The sequence below is a fragment of the Corythoichthys intestinalis genome, chromosome 17 (assembly GCF_030265065.1).
Source record: "Corythoichthys intestinalis isolate RoL2023-P3 chromosome 17, ASM3026506v1, whole genome shotgun sequence".
NCBI classification, from domain to species: domain Eukaryota; kingdom Metazoa; phylum Chordata; class Actinopteri; order Syngnathiformes; family Syngnathidae; genus Corythoichthys; species Corythoichthys intestinalis.
In genome coordinates, this window is record NC_080411.1 from 7,733,390 (window position 1) to 7,752,339 (window position 18,950).

Here is an 18,950-nt window from a genome sequence, read left to right on the forward strand (position 1 = left end):
ATCGCATGTAATTGGCTTTGCGATAACTGAATTTAAAGGGGAAGATCAGAATTTTTGCCGTAAGGCTTAATATTCGAGTTAGCGTGGCTTTAATTAGTCGACGGATGATTTCAACCACCATTGACTCGCACTAGCTTAGCCACTCTGGAGCCCTGAAACTAAGAAATGATTGACAAACTGCATGGAATTTGTTGAAATCAACTCCACCTACTAATTAAAACCCCGCTAACTCAAAGATTAAGCCTAATCTCAAAAATTCTGAATTTTGGGTTAGGGTTTAGGGGTTAGGGTTGAAAATTGATTGCACAATAATCAACAACACACAAATGAATTGCACAGTGCAATAAACACAAAGGTGGGGGTGGGCACAAATGCGCGTGGTCAATTCGGCCATAAAACGTGGCGGCAACTAGGGTTGTTCCGATCATGTTTTTTTGCTCCTGATCCGATCCCGATCGTTTTAGGTTGAGTATCTGCCGATCCCGATATTTCCCGATCAGATTGCTTTTTTTTTTTGCTCCCGATTCAATTCCAATCATTCCCGATAATTTTTCCCGATCATATACATTTTGGCAATGCATTAAGGAAAAAATGAATAAAACTCGGACGAATATATACATTCAACATACAGTACATAAGTACTGTATTTGTTTATTATGACAATAAATCCTCAAGATGGCATTTACATTATTAACATTCTTTCTGTGAGAGGGATCCACGGATAGAAAGACTTGTAATTCTTAAAGGATGAATGTGACTTTGTATATTGTGACTAAATATTGCCATCTAGTGTATTTGTTGAGCTTTCAGTAAATGATACTGTAGCCTTTTAACTGTTCTGCCCAATGCATGATGGGAAGTGCAACCATGACTGTGCGTGGTGGCACCAATTGATATATCTTCTCTGCGTTGAGAAGTAACATAGGGTGTTCAAGATCAACTACTACCTTTCTTCCCCACATTGCTTCCCACGATATTTGTAATTGTTGAGGGAGGGATTGTAAGGCTTTAGCTAATTAAAAAAAGGCTCCAAAGACTGCCAAAATCACGCTACTCATTTTACGCTTCCTTTTAGCTCTATATATAGGTAAAACGGTGCCATTATAGATGGAACGCGACAATGCGTGAGTGGGCATGCAGCGCATGCGTTACTTGCGTTAAATATGTTAACGTGATTCATTTTTAAAAAATTAATTACCGCCGTTAACACGATAAATTTGATAGCCCTACTTTAAGACAAAACTAAAGATTCTGGATGAGTGTAAGACATTTTGTCTGTAATGTTAAATACAATTAGAAAACGATTTAATTAAAAAAATATATATATAATTAAAAAAGACATGTCCGATATTTTTTTTGCCGATTCCGATACTTTGAAAATGAGGTGATCGGACCCGATCGATCAGGATGCCGATTGATTGGGACATCTTTAGCGGCAACTAAGCACTTTACACTCAATCCGACTTATAACACATCTCAAAGATGCTAAACGAACGCAACACCTCATGGCATGAATGTGCAACACGAATATGATGTAAACAATGCTCACTGACTACCCGCTGTTGCATTGGCAAAGCTACGAAACAGCTTATCGCTGGAACCCTCCAGAATGAAGGAAAAATACTCAGATGACCATTCCCCCGCACATTTCAACAGGTGGCTGCACTCGGCTCGAATGTCCACCCTTGCTCCACATGCCTTTCTCAGTCCCAAAACACTTAGACCAAAACAGGAAGTAACTATGAGCAGTTACCATGGAAACAATTGGGTAGTGGCAACCTTTCTAACATTTTCTATTCAAAATGCTCTTCGTACATGACTACAATATTCTTCATTCTAAATACATTATGAGGCAATAACAAAATAGTAACGCACAGACACTAAGGAAACTAACTTTAATCAGATTACTGGTGTGGATCAGATTATAATAACGCGTTACTTAGTTACGCGTTAGTGATACTTCAGATTTTAAGTTAGGGCTTTTTTCTATTCATGAAATATTGTTGGTTTCTTTTTGTTTTAAATTTCTTGATGATTAAATGTGATTTGTATGTATCGTTTTATTTGTGTGTTTTGGATTTTTATGTGATGTAAAGGACTTTGAATGACCTAGTGTTGAATTGTGCTACACAAATAAATTCGCCTTGCCTATATAAGTAATGATGTAAAGATATCCAACAATTTATTTGGAACGTACCCATTTGTCTTTTACATGAGTGACATTTTGACATCTACTTGTGCAGAGAATACATCCTGAAGACAGCCAAGGCTCTAGTGGAGGATACCAAGCTGTTAGTATCTGGTGCTGGAGCCAGTCAAGAGAAACTGGCCCAGGCTGCCCAGTCCTCTGTGTGCACCATTACCAAACTGGCTGACGTGGTCAAACTAGGAGCTGCCAGTCTTGGTTCTGAAGATCCAGAAACTCAGGTAAAGTGAACTTGATAATACTGGAAGCGGCATTGTTCAGTAATTGTTGGGAAATGGGCAAAATGCACAAACATCGTCAAAACTATTTCTCAAACCGGTGTTAATTCATTCATTCAACAGGTGGTCCTTATCAATGCGGTGAAAGATGTCGCCAAAGCTTTGGGTAACCTCATCAGCACCACTAAATTAGCTGCAGGCAAACCTCACGACGATCCAAGCATGCTCCAGCTTAAGAATTCTGCTAAGGTACAAAAAAAAAAACAAACACACAAGGCACATTAGATTTAGGCATGTATACCATCTTGTTGAATGTGTACAGTATGTGATTGTTTTTGATGATGTGCGAACACTAACTGATACATGCTAATTGTTTGTTATTGTTGTAAAAGCAGCTATTTGTAAACGCAAATTTGAATTGCTGTTATTGAAGATGAAACCGTTTTAATTTCATTTTATTTTAGTTTCATTCTGCAAGTCAGCAAACCACACGGACGTCTGACATCTTCATTTCGGAGCTTAGCTCACTGTTTAGCTAGGACTTAGCGCCAACGTCTTGGCGAGGACAATACAATGACGTATAATACATGCTTTTGGATAGTTTTTTTTTATTGGGGGGGTATTTAAAGGGTTAATTCCGACTTACGCGGAAATCCGGGTTACATCGCCAGCACAGGAATGGAACTCGTTCATAAACCGAGGACTGCCTGTATTTTATTTTAAGTATACAGTGATCCCTCGCGACTTCGCGCTTCGAAGTTTGTGCCCTCAGCCTAACGCAGATTTTTTTTTCCAATAAAAAAAATAAAAAATACAGATTAGGTGTCCGGAGCCGATCGCGTAGTCCCTCCCTCCCTCTCCCTGCTCTTTTTTTTGGTCAGGCAGTGAGTGCACAGGTGTTGCTTATAAAGGTATAGGTTGATTGACAGACGTTTAATGTTTGAAGTTCTGTTCTCTGGCAAGATTAAAGCATCGCATGCGTCAATCATCGTTTAACTTGTTAAACAGTTGCTGCGGCAACTCATTGTGTGTAACCGAGCAGCTGAGTGGATTTGAGTGGACTCAATCAAAGAAGCATTTATTAAAGCCAGGCATTTTTCTGCTTTATTCTTGGTTAAAAATAATTCGGTGGGACATGAACATGTTTAAAACTTATCATGATTATTACATTTCAAGTGCTTAAAAAACATAATATGCAAACTCTTTTTTTTTATTATTTTTTTTAATTACTATACTTTGGGGAAAAAAGTGAAAAAAACATGTCATATATATATATCTTTTTAATGCTAAAGCTGAATAAATACATTGAACACACACAAAAAAATATATTCAATAATACATTTTTTGGGGGGTGGGCCGTGTGCGCTACTTCACGGTTTTTCACTTATCGCAGCAGATTCTGGTCCTCATTAACCACGAAAAATGAGGGACTACTGTACATGTTATAAATTACATTAAAAAAAAAAATAAAAAAATAAATAAATAAATATATTTTTCAGCTTTTGGTTTTTATTCATTTTTTTTTTTAGAATTAAAAATTTGTTAAAAATATTTATTTAAAAACATATTTAAATTTAATCTTTCTTTAAAGTATGTTTTTACATTTATTTGTAAAACAGTAAAAAACAAAGTGATCCCCTTCGTTTTTCACGGTAATGGGGGCCAGGAAAAAAAAAAAAAAAAAAGAATTAAACAAGTTACTGTCCCACCAAATTTTTTTAAACAAGAATTAAGCAGAAAAATGTTTGGCTTTATGAAATGCCTCATTGAGTGAGTCCACTCAAATCCACTTACTTACACACAGAGTTGCCACAGCAACTGTTTAACAGGTTAAACGATGATTGACGCATGCGGCGCTTTGAAGCTCGCTTCCCTGGCAACATCAAACATTAACATCTGTCAATCATTGTTAACTTTAATAAGCAAGTCCAGTGCACTCACTGCCTGACCAACAAAGAGCAAGGAGAGGGAGGGCGTGAGAGTGAGACTACGCAATCGGCTTGGGACAGCTCATCTGTTTTTTTTTTTGTTTTTTTTTAGTTGTTTTTTTTTTTTAATCCTTGACTGGGAGAAGCTACCTCCCAGTCAAAATGGAGAGGCAAGCAGCAAAAGATCGCTGCGAACCCTCCCATTAAAAATGGATTGGGCATCAAGCGTCATCAATAACAGCCAACGAGTTACATGAGTGTCTTATAAAATTTTAGTAGCTATTTGCTTACTGGCATACATGAGACGTATTTACTTTCTGCTCTTTTAATCCGTATGATAATCTTTGCCTGCAACAGGTGATGGTGACTAATGTTACATCACTGCTGAAGACGGTGAAGGCTGTCGAAGATGAAGCCACTAAAGGAACCAGAGCTTTGGAGGCCACCATTGAACACATCAGACAAGAGCTGGCTGTTAGTATTGGCACTGTTATAACAAAAACGTCTTGCCTGTATGCATTCATCTCCTTTAAAACCGGAATAAATTATTTAGAGTAGATATTAGTTTACATATCCTTCCCCACAGTGACCAATCTGACCATTATTTTATTTTTAAACCAGCATACAGGTCAAAGCAACTTGTTCTTGTGGATAAACATACTAATTTAAGCCAATTTGTTGAATAAATGACCCAGATATTCAGCAGCTCAGATCCGCCGGCAAAGACGACCACACCTGAGGAGTTCATTCGCATGACTAAAGGAATTACCATGGCCACAGCTAAGGCAGTGGCTGCTGGGAACTCTTGTCGCCAAGAGGACATCATTGCCACTGCTAATCTAAGCAGAAGGGCCATAGCTGACATGCTACACTCCTGCAAGGTTTGTCATTTAAAAGTTCCAAATGGGTGATTCGTGAATTTAATTTAGGACAAGAAAGCTGTTGGCTTGTGAATTATTTCACAAACTAACGTCAAGACCAGTGTTGTTTTCAACAACAATGACTATAATGAAAATATTTCGTCAACGAACAATTTTTTTTCATGAAAGCATAAAACAAGCATAACGACAACATAACGAGATGAATGACCGTTTTCGCGACAGTTTCTGTCATTTGTTCAAAATGTGTTATATTTTCATATTGTACATGGAGTATATCAGCTTGTATCGTAGCAGTGTTTAGGTCGTGTCACTCATGTGAGCGCCTCTACGTCAGCCTCCTCACCGGAGTTTAGGATGTGTTTCAAGCTAGGTTGCGCCCCATCTTGCTTGTTTGGAAACACATGTTAAGATATGTTTTCTAATCTTGGCAAGAGAGAATATGCAATGTTGCTTTATCCTTTAAAGGTCTGTGCTGAGTGATCATCACACACTCTATGTCACTCGTCGCATTAGCATAGCATTCACGTTAGCATTAGCATCAACTCGGCGAGCATTCTCTTAAACGCTCGGACAACTTTTTATATACAATTTGTGGCTTCTAAGTGGGTTTTAAGTGCATATGACACAAGAAAGCATGTTTATTTCATATAACACACGGTATTTTATGCTTATGATTTATTAGGGCTGTCAAACGATTAAAATTTTTAATAGAGTTAATCACAGATTAAAAATTAATCGTAATGAATTGCAATTAAAATCATCTATAAAATATGCCATATTTTTCTGTAAATTATTGTTGGAATGGAAAGATAAGACAAGACGGATATATACATTCAACATACTGTACATAAGTACTGTATTTGTTTATCATAACAATAAATCATCAAGATGGCATTAACATTATTACCATTCTCTTTAAGCGATCAATGGATAGAAAGACTTGTAGTTCTTAAAAGATAAATGTTAGTACAAGTTATAGAAATGTTATATTAAAACCCCTCCTAATGTTTTCGTTTTAATAAAATTTGTAAAATTTTCAATCAAAAAATAAACTAGTTGCTCGCCATTGTTAATGTCAATAATTACACAATGTTCATGGTGCTTAGGCCCATAAAATCAGTCGCACCCAAGCACCACCAGAGGGCGACAAAACACCAAAAAACACAAGTAACAAGTGGACATGACACTGTGCTGTCATTTTAATCTTTTTGAGCGGGGCATGTGCGTTAAATGCGTCAAATATTTTAACGTGATTAATTAAAAAAAAAAAAAAAACGTTAACGCGATAATTTTGACAGCCCTAATATTTATTCAACATTTTGAATCCCGCGCCATGGAAATGAGTGACTTCCGGCCAGAGTCTAGGGTTGAGGAAGAAGGCAGATGTGACGTCTGAGAATGAGATCACCTTCACTATACAGCCATACTATTGTATGGAGAAAGACTATGGATTCAGCTGATTTTGCGGATTAATTCGTTTATTTTACACGTCACGCCAGCCCAATGTGCTGCAGGCTTTTGTTGCTACACCAGGGAGAGTGGTGTGACCCTTTTTGGGTTTTCAAAAGATCCTGTACACCGTGAAGAATGGGCAAAACAAGTCCGACAATTGAGGGACCATAGGACGTACGAGGAAGTGAATAAGCTACGTTTTATATATTATGTCAAATACTGGCATCATGGGATTCATGGCACACGTTTTATTGAGGAGGTAGCTCGTATTTTCAGGGTGACAATGCTTACCGTCGGCCAGTGAAGCAGGGCGTGCTTGCATTCATTGGCCGGTCACCTTGGCGTGTGACAAGCCGCCTGATGTCAGCTGATTTGTCTGCCGAGAATGAGTCCTTGGCGACGCGCACTCCCGCGGGACTGCTTGCCAAGGCAGCAGCAGAGGAATGGCGAGCTGTAATAGTCCGCTAAAATTTGCTCGCCACCAGAGGCTGGCCGATCGGTGAAGGCAATCATTCCCTCCGCCGTGTGTGACATGAGTCAGGGTAGTTTTTTGTGATCTTTTGTCTTCTAAAGGCGAGGAAGAGACTTTGAAGAGCCGCTCAGTTCAGATTAGAATGTACCCTAGCTCTCACGCTCCTGTTTTGTTTACGCTCTTTCCTCCGTCGCCGAGTCTGGCAGGGAAATGACGAGAGCCAGACTAACTCGGGTGGCATAAAATACCGTTTGAGAGGTTTAAGAAGTCGGCAGTTCTGACCATTATGCAGTAATTTAGCCTTGTCGTACTGAATAAGTGCACAAGACTGTTATTTGTCATGATCATACAATTTATATAGCAATCGGGGAAAAATACTTAGATGCAAAGAATATCCTGCAAAAATATTGGAGAGATAAAAACATCAGCCTCGTGTTTGTTGTCGCCTTTTTCTCGATCTGAATCTTCCTCTTCCTTCAAATACGACTCAAACATATATGGCTGTATGTCACATACTTCCTTTGGATCGACAATGTTGTTCGAAAAATCCATACTTGAACCAGAATCGCTGAAAAATGCTTCCTCCTCCATTGGGCTCAATGCTAAATCCACTGAAATCGCTCTTTCTGACGTCATCACCAAGATGGAGGCGCCACAGCGCTATAATGACAGTAACGCTAAACAGAAGATTTAAAGACGCATTTCTCATCATCTGCGCTTAGCCAAATTGTTGTATATAGTTGAATCTTCTCAAAATATGATCTTAAATTCCAATAATAATGCTAGTTAAGATTTTTTTGCCATGTTATATGCAGAATAATGTACTGCTTTTCCTGCTGAGTGTGTATTATTAAGTTGGCGTTGTCGCTTGTACACGCTACAATATGTGCTCGTTTGTGTATGTTCATTTGAATTTGTTGGAAACCTTTATTTTTGGATTAACCTTTTGAATTATACCAAGGAAAACATTTTGGAGTAACCGTCATCTAAAACTTCACGGAATTCGAATGAGATTTCGTCGACTAAAACTAGACGAACACATTTTGAAATGACTAAAATATGACTAAGACTAATAAATATTTTTGGCCAAAAGAGTAGGACAAAGATTAAAAGGGCTGCCAGAAACAACACTGGTCAAGACACTCCTCTGAATCATTCATGAAAATGTTCATTTAAAAAAAAAAAAAAAATCCTCTTTCAGCAAGCTGCCTACCATACAGATGTCAATAAGGAGGTCCGGATGAGAGCTCTGCGCTATGGAAATGAATGTGCAACAGGATATCTGGGACTCCTGGAGCATGTACTGGTGGTAAGTGGTGGTGGGGAAAATTTGATTATGATTTGAGGGCTAGACCATGTTTGAAATGCACGACAGATCATTTTTTTCATGATCTTTTATCCCCTACAAAAAAAAGCTACTTGTGTAAATACTGCACATGTTACACACCCATTATGTTTTATCATCTCTCTTTTTCCCTTCACTCTCTTCAATTGTCTTTAAATGTGGGGTTATTGATATCTGGGCAAAGCCGGTGAGTATGCAACATGACTAAAAATACTAGGTGTGACTTGCATCAGTTGAAATCGTATAGTTAATACCACATCATGTCTGTTAACAGCATGTTAGCTGATCTGAGACCATTTGTAGTTGGATTTTGGCAGGCATCAAAAAATTAATGAATTTAAGAAGAAGGGCTTTCATGGAAGTTGTACTGACTAAAAGTGAATGCTTGAAGTTGTGCGCTCTTTCAATTAAACACAATTTGTGTGCATGCACTGAATGAAAAGCTGACTGAGACAATTTCTCATCACGTTTGAGTGCAGTTTGATCTTTGCAGTGCAAAATAGTATTTGGCCTTTCTCGAATTTTCTTTGGTGTTGTAATTTCCTCACTCGTTTAAGATTATTAACAAATGCAGATATCAAATAGAGAAAACCCAAGTAAACATTATTTAAAGGGAAACCATGGACAGAAAGACTTGTAGTTCTTAAAAAAAAATCAATGTTAGTATTAGTTATAATAATTTGATATTCAAAACCCCTCTTAATGTTTTCGTTTTTATAAAATTTGAAAAATTCGTTGAACTTGCCATTGTTGTTGACAACGCAATGCACTCTGGGCGCTGACGTCATTGAGCAGCGCTGCCGTACTTCCACAGTGTCACTCGTTAGCTACATAAACATATCGTCGGTTCTGCCCTTTCAATTTGAACCCGAGCGGAAAAGTGATGAGCAAGACAGCACTGTCGATATTTCACAAAATGAGCAGAAAAAGCGGTAAAACCTGAAAGAGAAACGCAACTGAAAAGAAAGTGCGACTGGCTTGACCACGGAATTTGAAAATGCGGCTTACATCATACAGAAAGCAGACAACAATAATATAGGGAATGTGTTAAAGGGTTCATTGAACACACAAAAAAACCACACGATCGCGAAAAGAGTTGAGAAAAAAGGGTCCGTGACAGCAAGTCGATATCTCTGCAAGCCGCCTAGGATCGGTTTAAAGACTGCTGATGAGCTGGAATTGGATGCAGGAACAAAGTTGGGAACTCATCCTACATCTCTGTAACAATCTGATCTGCAGCAGAATGTGACAAAATCATGCCAGTCGTCATACTAGCTTCGCTTGCTAGCTAGCACAGCTATTCTGCCAGTCCAGCCCAACCGCATCATCACCCCCAGCGTGCCTTGCGGGCGTAAAACAGGGCGCCCTCCGTAAATCCCTCCATGGATTGGGCGTCGAGCATAGTCAATGGCAGCCAAAGAGTTAACTAAGACACTATTAAGGCTGCATTGATCGATTATTTTAGTAGTCGATTAATCTATCAACTAGTTAGTTCGAATGGTAATTGAGTTATACTTGAATAGCGCCTTTCTAGGTACAACAAGCGAGCAATTGGCTAACTTAAATGCTATAAAATGCTAACTTTTTTTTTTTTTTTTTAAACAATGCTCTTAACAAATCGTTCAAACACATATTCCCACAAAAAACAGCTTAATATACTTAAGCTAAACTACGAATGCTTAGAAAAAACATGTTTGCTCAAACAACAACTTACCTTATGTTGGTCTTAACAGGGAGCAGCTGCATTGAGCCATGTTAAATGAGTTACACTGTAGTTCACTGTCACTGGTAAGGTAACTCCACAGTATCTTAATCAGATTTCTGAACCTGCATTTTATTTGATTAATTTTTTTTGCCATTTATAAGTTCCCTTGCTGATCTGTTTTGGATTACCTGTGAGATCATGAACGGATGGGCAACATTATTCTTCAGGATTTTCTACTAAAGAGCTGAATTGATTCCTTCAATTGCAGCAATTTGTCCAGGTCCTAAAGTAGCAAAGCAGCCCCAGAACATCACACTACCATAAAGAGGATTTCCTGATTGAGTAGTTCGAAAGAAAGAAATTCCAGAAAGCGTGATTAGCCAAAGTTTATTAATCATGAACATACATACATTTCAAAACGGCATTTTATGTATACATGGGTTATCTTTGCTGGCTAACCTTTTTAATGATCTTATGCATGGAAGGGCTGAATCTCCAAACTTATGTAATGTAACAATTTGAGGAGGGCTTATTTTTCTTCATGGCACTAATTCCGTTTATTATAAAAGTTGTTTTAAATGTTGTCTTTTGAGTCCATTCAATGTATTTTGTTGTTGGTGTTTTTATGGTTAAATTAATATCTCCTAGTAGAATACATTTAATTCAAAAATACAATCCATGGTCAAATGCAGGACTTTTTATAGATCTGAGTTGGTGCTTCTGGTCAAAGCAATTGAAATGGATTAACCACCTTGTCCACACCTAGTCAATCTGGTCTGGAAACTGTATAACCCCTGAGGTGCTCACCATGTTGCTTAGTAACTTGTTTTGTTTTGTGTTTGTTTTGTCAGAAGCACATTAGACATTTTACTCTTAATTTCAATTTTGTGGTCTATTACAATAATTTTGAAGCTGAAACAAGAGTGCATTCAAGAACCCTTTTTATTTGAGTGTGAGTGCGCTTGTTTATTTGTGTGCTGTGTGTGAGTTTGCTTGTGCTGACATTTGCACTGGTTTGGCTTGTGTTGCACGCGTTCCTGTACTATTGCGTCCTCACCTCTATCTTGTCATGACAACTCGTCTGAATAAACCTGAGCCGGGTAGTGGCTGAGCCTAGTTAATACTTTGCAGCTGTCAGACACTTCTCTAACCTCAATAGTTCATGTCTACCTAGGACAGTTTGAGGACAACAGCTGAAAGTAAAAACAAAAAACTAAAAAAAAAAAAAAAACTTCCTCGACTAAATACTGACTTGAGTGTTTGAGCAAATTCTTACATCATTTAGGCTTACATGTTGTGACAGTGTAGATTACTGTTTGATTATTTACAAAGGAGTTAGGGGGACCTGTGAAAATAGATATGTGTATAAAAAAACTTAAAGTTCAAAAATTACATTTCAGCCAGAGCGGTTATGAACAGTTTAACACACTGTTTAAATGGACTATTTGCGGTAAAAATCCATTTTGATTTTTTTTTCCCATCACAGTTGTGACCTGAAACCTGTAAAACTCAATTTCTGTATGGCGAAAAACACTCAGGTTCTGCTCTGAGACCCCCGATTTGGCCTAACTTAAAAAATATCCTTTATCCATGTGTGGTGCCTCATCGGAAAGCTTAAAATCTCAATTTTGTCGGGCAGGAAAATTTTGAGCAGGAGGGCATTTTTTGACACCTTAAAAGTAGGTCAAATCAGGTGAGGGGAAAAAATAGATATTTTTGAGACCTTTGAAATGTGTCTCATTTAAAAAAAGGTTTTGGACACCCATCCTGGTACATACAGTGGCATGAAAAAGTGTCTGAACCTTTTGGAATTTCTCACATTTCCTGATAAAATCACCATCGAATGTGATCTGATCTTTGTCAAAATCACATAGATGAAAATAGAGTGTCTGCTTTAACTAAAACCACCCAAATATTGATAGGCTTTCATATTATAATGAGAATAGCATGCAAACAATGACAGAACGGGGAAAAAAAATAAGTAAGTGAACCCTCTGCCTAAGGAGACTTAAAGAGCAATTGAAACCAATTTTCACCAAACATTTTAAGTCGGGTGTGTGCCCAGTAACTGATGTGTGCTTTAAAGCTGCCCTGCCCACTATAAAACACACACCTGGTTAGAAATGTCTTGATGAGGAGCACTCTGATGTGCATCATGGCTCAGTCAAAAGAGCTATCTGAAGACCTGCGATCAGGGATTCTTGATTTGTATAAAGCTGGGAAAGCATACAAAACCATCTCTAAAAGTCTGGATGTTCATCAATCGACAGTCAGAGAACTTGTCTACAAATGGAGAGATTTTGGCACTGTTGCTTCTTTCCCGATGAGTGGCTGTCCACCAAAGATGACGCCAAGAGTTCAGCGCAGAATACTCAGAGAGGTAAAAAAGAACCCTAGCATGTCTGCTAAAGACTTACAGAAATCACTGGCACAGTCCAATATCTCTGTGCAGACATCAACTATATATAAAACTATGGCCACGAATTGTGTTCATGGGACTACTCACAGAGGAAGCCACTGCTGTCTAAAAATATATTGTTGCTCATTTAATGTTCGCAAAAAGACACTTGGACACTCCACAGAAGATTTGGCAAAATATTTTGTGGACTGATGAAACCAAAGTTGAATTGTTTGGGAGTAACACACAGTGTCATGTGTGGAGGGAAAATGGAACAGTTCACCAACATCAACACTTCATCCCCACCGTGAAGCATGGTGGAGAGAGCATCATAATTTGGGGCTGTTAAGCTGCCTCAGGGCCTGGACAACTTGCAATCATTAATGGAAGAATGAATTCAAAAATTTATCAGGATGTTTTGCAGGAAAACCTGAGGCCGCCTGTCAGACAGCTGAAGCTAAAAAGAGGACGCGTGCTGCAACAAGACAATGATCCAAAACAAAGAAGTAAATCAACTTCAGAACTGTTTCAGAAGAACAAAATACATGTTCTGGAGTGGCCAAGTCAAAGTCCAGACTTGAACCCCATTGAGATGCTTTGGCATGACCTAAAGACAGTGATTCATGCCAGACATCCCAAGAATCTGACTGAACTACAGCAGTTTTGTAGAGAGGAATGGGCCTGATCGATGTGCCAGACTGATCTGTAGCTACAGGAAGCGTCTGGTTGAAGTTATTGCTGCCAAAGGGGGGGGGGGCACAAAACATTAAATGTGATGGTTAACTTACTTATTTTTCCTCCTTCTGTCATTGTTTGCATACCATCAAATGTTTGGGTGGTTTTAGTTAAAGCAGACAGCTTTTTCATCAGTGTGATTTTGACAAAGATCAGATCACATTTGATAGTGATTTTATGCTGATTTTATGGCTGGGTTGAAACAAAAGCGGTTGCGAAGTGTCTGTAAACGGGGGTCTCCAGGGTAAAACAGACAAATTAAAAAATAGTCCGGGGACATAATACGCAATGAAACTGCTATGGCAGCGTATAGACATATTGTTCCATCAAATACAACAGTTCTTTTGGCTTAAAATGCAGCAATTTATTTTAAAGAGGGGTGCAAGAGCAGAAACTGCTTTTTCGCCCTGTGTGTTTTCCGCCTGAGTGTTTTCCGCCATATATAAAAAATGATGTAACAATAATCAACTGAGATAATGTGATGGGACAAGCGTGCACATGCGTTCATAACTGGGGAAGTGGCTTCATTCAGAATCCACGAATCATAATCGAACTCTTTCTAAATGAGTCGGCACACAGCTGCCACCATTAAGCAGCCTCTTATTGACCCCAAATAAAGTTCCAGTTTTGTAGTAGGCATTTACTCGATCAGTTATGTGCATGATGTTAAAACGATTTTTTTATCCACCTCATTTAGATTATCCAGAAGCCCTCTCATGATATGAAGCAGCAGTTGGCTAGCTACTCCAAGAGGGTTGCAGGGTCTGTCACTGAATTGATTCAGGCTGCAGAGGCCATGAAAGGTATTGTCCTCACCTCAAAAATTCAGTCGCAAAATATGTTTCTGTTTGCGCCTAATGTGATATGCTTAACACTTTACACTCCAAACATTTTTTGTGAAATTTGCGTCTGATTTTTCTATGAGTATTTATAAACTTAAAAAAAACAGTTCAAACATGCCTTGGTGCACATCTTTTTATTCCCAAGTCATCCAAGGATTGTCATGAACTTTTTTCCAAAATGTTTACATTTTTGAAAGTGTTACAACCAGTTCAAGTTAATAATAATTAATAGGGTTGTTCCGATCATGTTTTTTTGCTTTTGCTTTTAGTTTGAGTATCTGCCGATCCCGATATTTCCCGATCCGATTGCTTTTTTTTTTTTTGCTCCCGATTCAATTCCTATCATTCCCGATAATTTTTCCCAATCATATACATTTTGGCACTGCATTAAGAAAAAAATGAATAAAACTCGGACGAATATATACATTCAACATACAGTACATAAGTACTGTATTTGTTTATTATGACAATAAATCCTCAAGATGGCATTTACATTATTAACATTCTTTCTGTGAGAGGGATCCACGGATAGAAAGACTTGTAATTCTTAAAGGATAAATGTGACTATGTATATTGTGACTAAATATTGCCATCTAGTGTATTTGGTGAGTTTTCAGTAAATGATACTGTAGCCATTTAACTGTTCTGCCCAAATGCATGATGGGAAGTGCAACCATGACTGTGCGTAGTGGCACCAATTGATATATCTTCTCTGTGTTGAGAAGTAACATAGGGTGTTAAGGAAAAGATCAACTACTACCTTTCTTCCCCACATTGCTTCCCACGATATTTGTAATTGTTGAGAGAGGGATTTTAAGGCTTTAGCCAATTAAAAAGAGGCTCAAAAGACTGCCAAAATTCTCTCTACTCATTTTGCGCTGCCTGTTAGCTCTAGTTATGGGTAAAACGGCGCCATCATAGATTGAATGCGACAATGCGTGATTGGGTCGTGCAGCGCATGCGTTAATTGCATTAAATATTTTAACGTGATTAATTTTTTTAAAAAAATTAATTTCCGCCGTTTACGCGATAAATTTGATAGCCCTACTTTAAGCCAAAACTAAAGACTCGGGATGAATGTAAGACATTTTGTCTGTAACGTTGAATACAATTAGAAAACGATTCAATTAAAAAATATATATATATTTAAAAAAAAAAAGGCATGTCCGATATTTTTTTGCCGATTCCGATACTTTGAAAATGACGTGATCGGACCCGATCGATTGGGACATCTTTAGTTAAGAGCATTGACAATTCTCCTCTCACGCACCTTTTCTGCACATAAATGTCTCCATGTAAGATGTAAACGCACCATATTTAAAGGGAATGAGAGGAGCCGCTTTGATTGCTGGCTGTTGTGGTGACTTTCCAAAGTGCTGGAAACATTGAAAGTGTGTTGTAGGCACCGAATGGGTGGATCCTGAGGACCCGACTGTCATCGCTGAAAATGAGCTGCTTGGAGCAGCAGCAGCCATTGAGGCAGCTGCCAAGAAACTGGAGCAGCTGAGACCCAGGACCAAACCCAAGGTTTTTTCTGTTTATATACTGTATAAACCTGCAGCAGCATACAGTACGTGGTAGCCGTCTGTGCCATGAAATATATTGTCTGTCCCTCATCTTGTTATTCTTGACCCCTATTGTCTGTAGTTGTTAACTTTCCCAAATGAGGGCACCTTTTCGTTTTAACAGCTGCTTCACAGCTCTTCATGGCGGCTGTGTGTGACGTGTTTATTGACTGTTGGTTTGACTCTCCTTAAACAGGAAGCTGATGAGAGCTTGAACTTTGAGGAGCAAATTCTAGAGGCAGCCAAGTCTATTGCTGCTGCCACCAGTGCTCTAGTTAAAGCCGCTTCAGCAGCACAGAGGGAGCTGGTGGCTCAAGGAAAGGTATGGCTCACACAAGCACCGTCAACAATAAAGTATATGATCACTGCCAGTCAACCAATTGAAATGGATTGGACGTGTCTTGCCATCAATGACAGCCAGCGAGATATCAACAATTCGTAGCTCATCATCAGATGTATAATATTTGCATTTTTACAGGTAGGAGCCATTCCAGCTAATGCAGTGGATGATGGACAATGGTCTCAGGGTCTGATTTCTGCTGTGAGTCTCCTACATTCAGCTTTAAAATCTATATCAGATATTTAACTAGCCAACTATAACATGTCACGCCTTTGACCCCTTAGGCCCGAATGGTAGCCGCAGCCACCAACAATCTTTGTGAGGCTGCCAACTCAGCGGTTCAGGGACACGCAAGTGAGGAAAAGCTCATATCTTCTGCCAAGCAGGTGGCAGCTTCCACTGCTCAGCTGCTGGTGGCCTGCAAGGTCAAAGCTGACCAAGACTCCCAGACCATGAAGAGGCTTCAGGTTAGCACTGCGCGGCAATGAGTACCGCTACATACTACCCCTAATTTATTTTTCACAATCCATTTTTTATTCAGTCAAGATGACTGAATCAGATTAGGGCTGCAACGAGTAATCAGTTAACTCGAGAAATTTGATTAGGAAAAAAGATTCGAATTAGATTTTGCTGCTTTGAGTATTCGATTAATTAAAGTGGCGTTGTAATGGTTTGTTTTCAAAGTGTTTGCATTTAGTTTTATTGATTTGGATGGATACACTGCCCTATATTGGCAACGGTGAATATGACATAACTTATTCAATGTTGCTGAATCCAGCTGCTCCTTGTTAAGACCAACATATGTTTTTGTTTGAGCTAATGTTTTTAATGCATTCGTAATTTAGTTTATAGGTATATTTAGCTGTTTCTTTGTGGAAATATGTGTCTGACCAATTTGTTAAGAGCATTGTTAAAAAAAAAAAAAGGAAAAAAAAATAGCATTTTATAGCATTTAAGCTAGCGGACTTTTGCTATGTAAGTTAGCCAATTGTTCTTTTGTTGTACTTAGATCATCATTTATTTTTTTTATACCGTTTGAGGCTCAGCTCAGGTAGTTTGATTTTTTTTTTTATGTTCTTTATCAGATTACTCGATTATTCGAACTACTTCATCGATTAATGCTGCAGCCCTAATTCAGATTGTAATATAGTAGAACAAACATAGGCAATTATTAATTTCATAGTTCTTGATGTTGAAAACATGTCAGCAGAAAAAAATACAATGTAAATTAGGGATGTCCCGATCGCCGATTTTCTGAGTCACCTAATTTTGAGAATCTGCCGATACCAAGTCCCGATCCGATACTGGAAAAAAAAAAAAACATTTTTGGGGGGAACAAAAGTTCCAAACATTTTACTGTCTCAATGTGCCACCTTCATAATGTGAATTATTTTCAAAAAGAATAATGTAGAAAAATGCTGTCTTTGTTAAATGCTTCTTTGAGTGAGTCCACTCAAGCTTTGACACTCACGCTCCAGAGAACAGCCTCTCACTTACACAATGAGTTGCCACAGCAAACTTATGCAAGTTTAATGATGGTTAACAGATTTGTGCCTTTGATCGTAAAGGTACCAAGCTTCTCTGGCAAGATCAAAGCTACAAACCTGTCAATCATCGTTAGTTTTAAGTACCAAACGCAAACTGGACAATTTGGGAGCACCGCAGAGTCTGTGGTGCTGTAAGAGCATGAAGCAGAAAAACAAGTGCTGTCAAAATTATCGCGTTAACGGGCGGTAATTAATTTTTTAAATTAATCACGTTAAAAGATTTGACTCAATTAACGCACATGCCCCGCTCAGACACATTTAAATGACAGTATAGTGAAATGCCCACTTGTTAATTGTGTTTTGTGGAGTTTTGCTGCCCTCTGCTGGCGCTTGGGTTCGACTGTTTTTATAGGCTTCAGCACCCATGAGCATTGTGTAAGTAATTATTGACATCCACAATGGCGGGTTACTAGTTTATTTTTTGATTGAAAATTTTACCAATTTTATTAAAATGAAAACAATAAGAGGGGTTTTAATATAAAATTTCTATAACTTGTACTAACATTATCTTTTAAGAACTACAAGTCTTTCTATCCGTGGGTCGCTTTAACAAAATGTTAACAGTGTTAATGCCATCTTGTTGATTTATTGTTATAATAAACAAATACAGTCCTTATGTACCGCATGTTGAATATATATATATCCATCTTGTGTGTTATCTTTCCATTCCAACAATAATTTACAGAAAAAAATGGCATATTTTATAGATGGTTTGAATTGCGATTAATTGCGATTAATTATGATTAATTAATTTTTAAGCTGTAATTAACTTGATTAAAAATTTTAATTGTTTGACAGCCCTAAGAAAAACATGTTTTTAAAAAAATAAAAAATCCGACCCTTTTCACCCGATTCCGATCCTCTGAAAAATGGCGCGATTGGCCCGCTTTCCGATCACGTGATCGAATCGGGACATCCCTGATGCAAATATTAGCTTTTACAAGATTACAGTGTTCGTATTGAAGCGGTCAGGAAGCCTAAATAATGAGGATGGCAGCGTTGTAGTCTATGATAGTTTTTTATTCAAAACAGTATAATGTTCATCCACCTTCTTCGTGGGGGGTGCTGAAGCCTATCCCAGCTAACTGTGGGCAGTAGATGATGTACACCTTGACTTCATTGCCAGCCAATCACAGGCTACAAGCAGACTAGCAGTCAATCACGCACATACTCATACCTAGGGACCAGTGGCGGATGCTGGTGTTTCAATGAGGGGAAGCTCAAAGTGTGTCCGCCTGTCAATGCTCTGTGACAGTGGAGGGGCTCGGCGGCATCCGCTGCTCGGTAGGGGAAGAAACTAGAGTGCCAGAAGTAAA

At 38.4% G+C, this 18,950-nt stretch overlaps 1 protein-coding gene across 4 annotated transcripts in view; it reads left to right on the forward strand.

Annotated features, from left to right (window-relative positions):
* tln1 (talin 1) overlaps positions 1-18,950 on the forward strand; it is a 131,840-nt gene that overhangs the window by 103,036 nt on the left and 9,854 nt on the right. For all 4 annotated transcript variants that reach the window (XM_057818300.1, XM_057818297.1, XM_057818299.1 and 1 more), the window contains 10 exons: positions 2,244-2,427; positions 2,548-2,673; positions 4,710-4,826; positions 5,048-5,233; positions 8,359-8,466; positions 14,038-14,143; positions 15,585-15,709; positions 15,944-16,069; positions 16,226-16,288; positions 16,372-16,554. In XM_057818300.1, the coding sequence (XP_057674283.1) occupies positions 2,244-2,427; positions 2,548-2,673; positions 4,710-4,826; positions 5,048-5,233; positions 8,359-8,466; positions 14,038-14,143; positions 15,585-15,709; positions 15,944-16,069; positions 16,226-16,288; positions 16,372-16,554 (1,324 nt within the window). The remainder of the gene's footprint in view (positions 1-2,243; positions 2,428-2,547; positions 2,674-4,709; positions 4,827-5,047; positions 5,234-8,358; positions 8,467-14,037; positions 14,144-15,584; positions 15,710-15,943; positions 16,070-16,225; positions 16,289-16,371; positions 16,555-18,950) is intronic.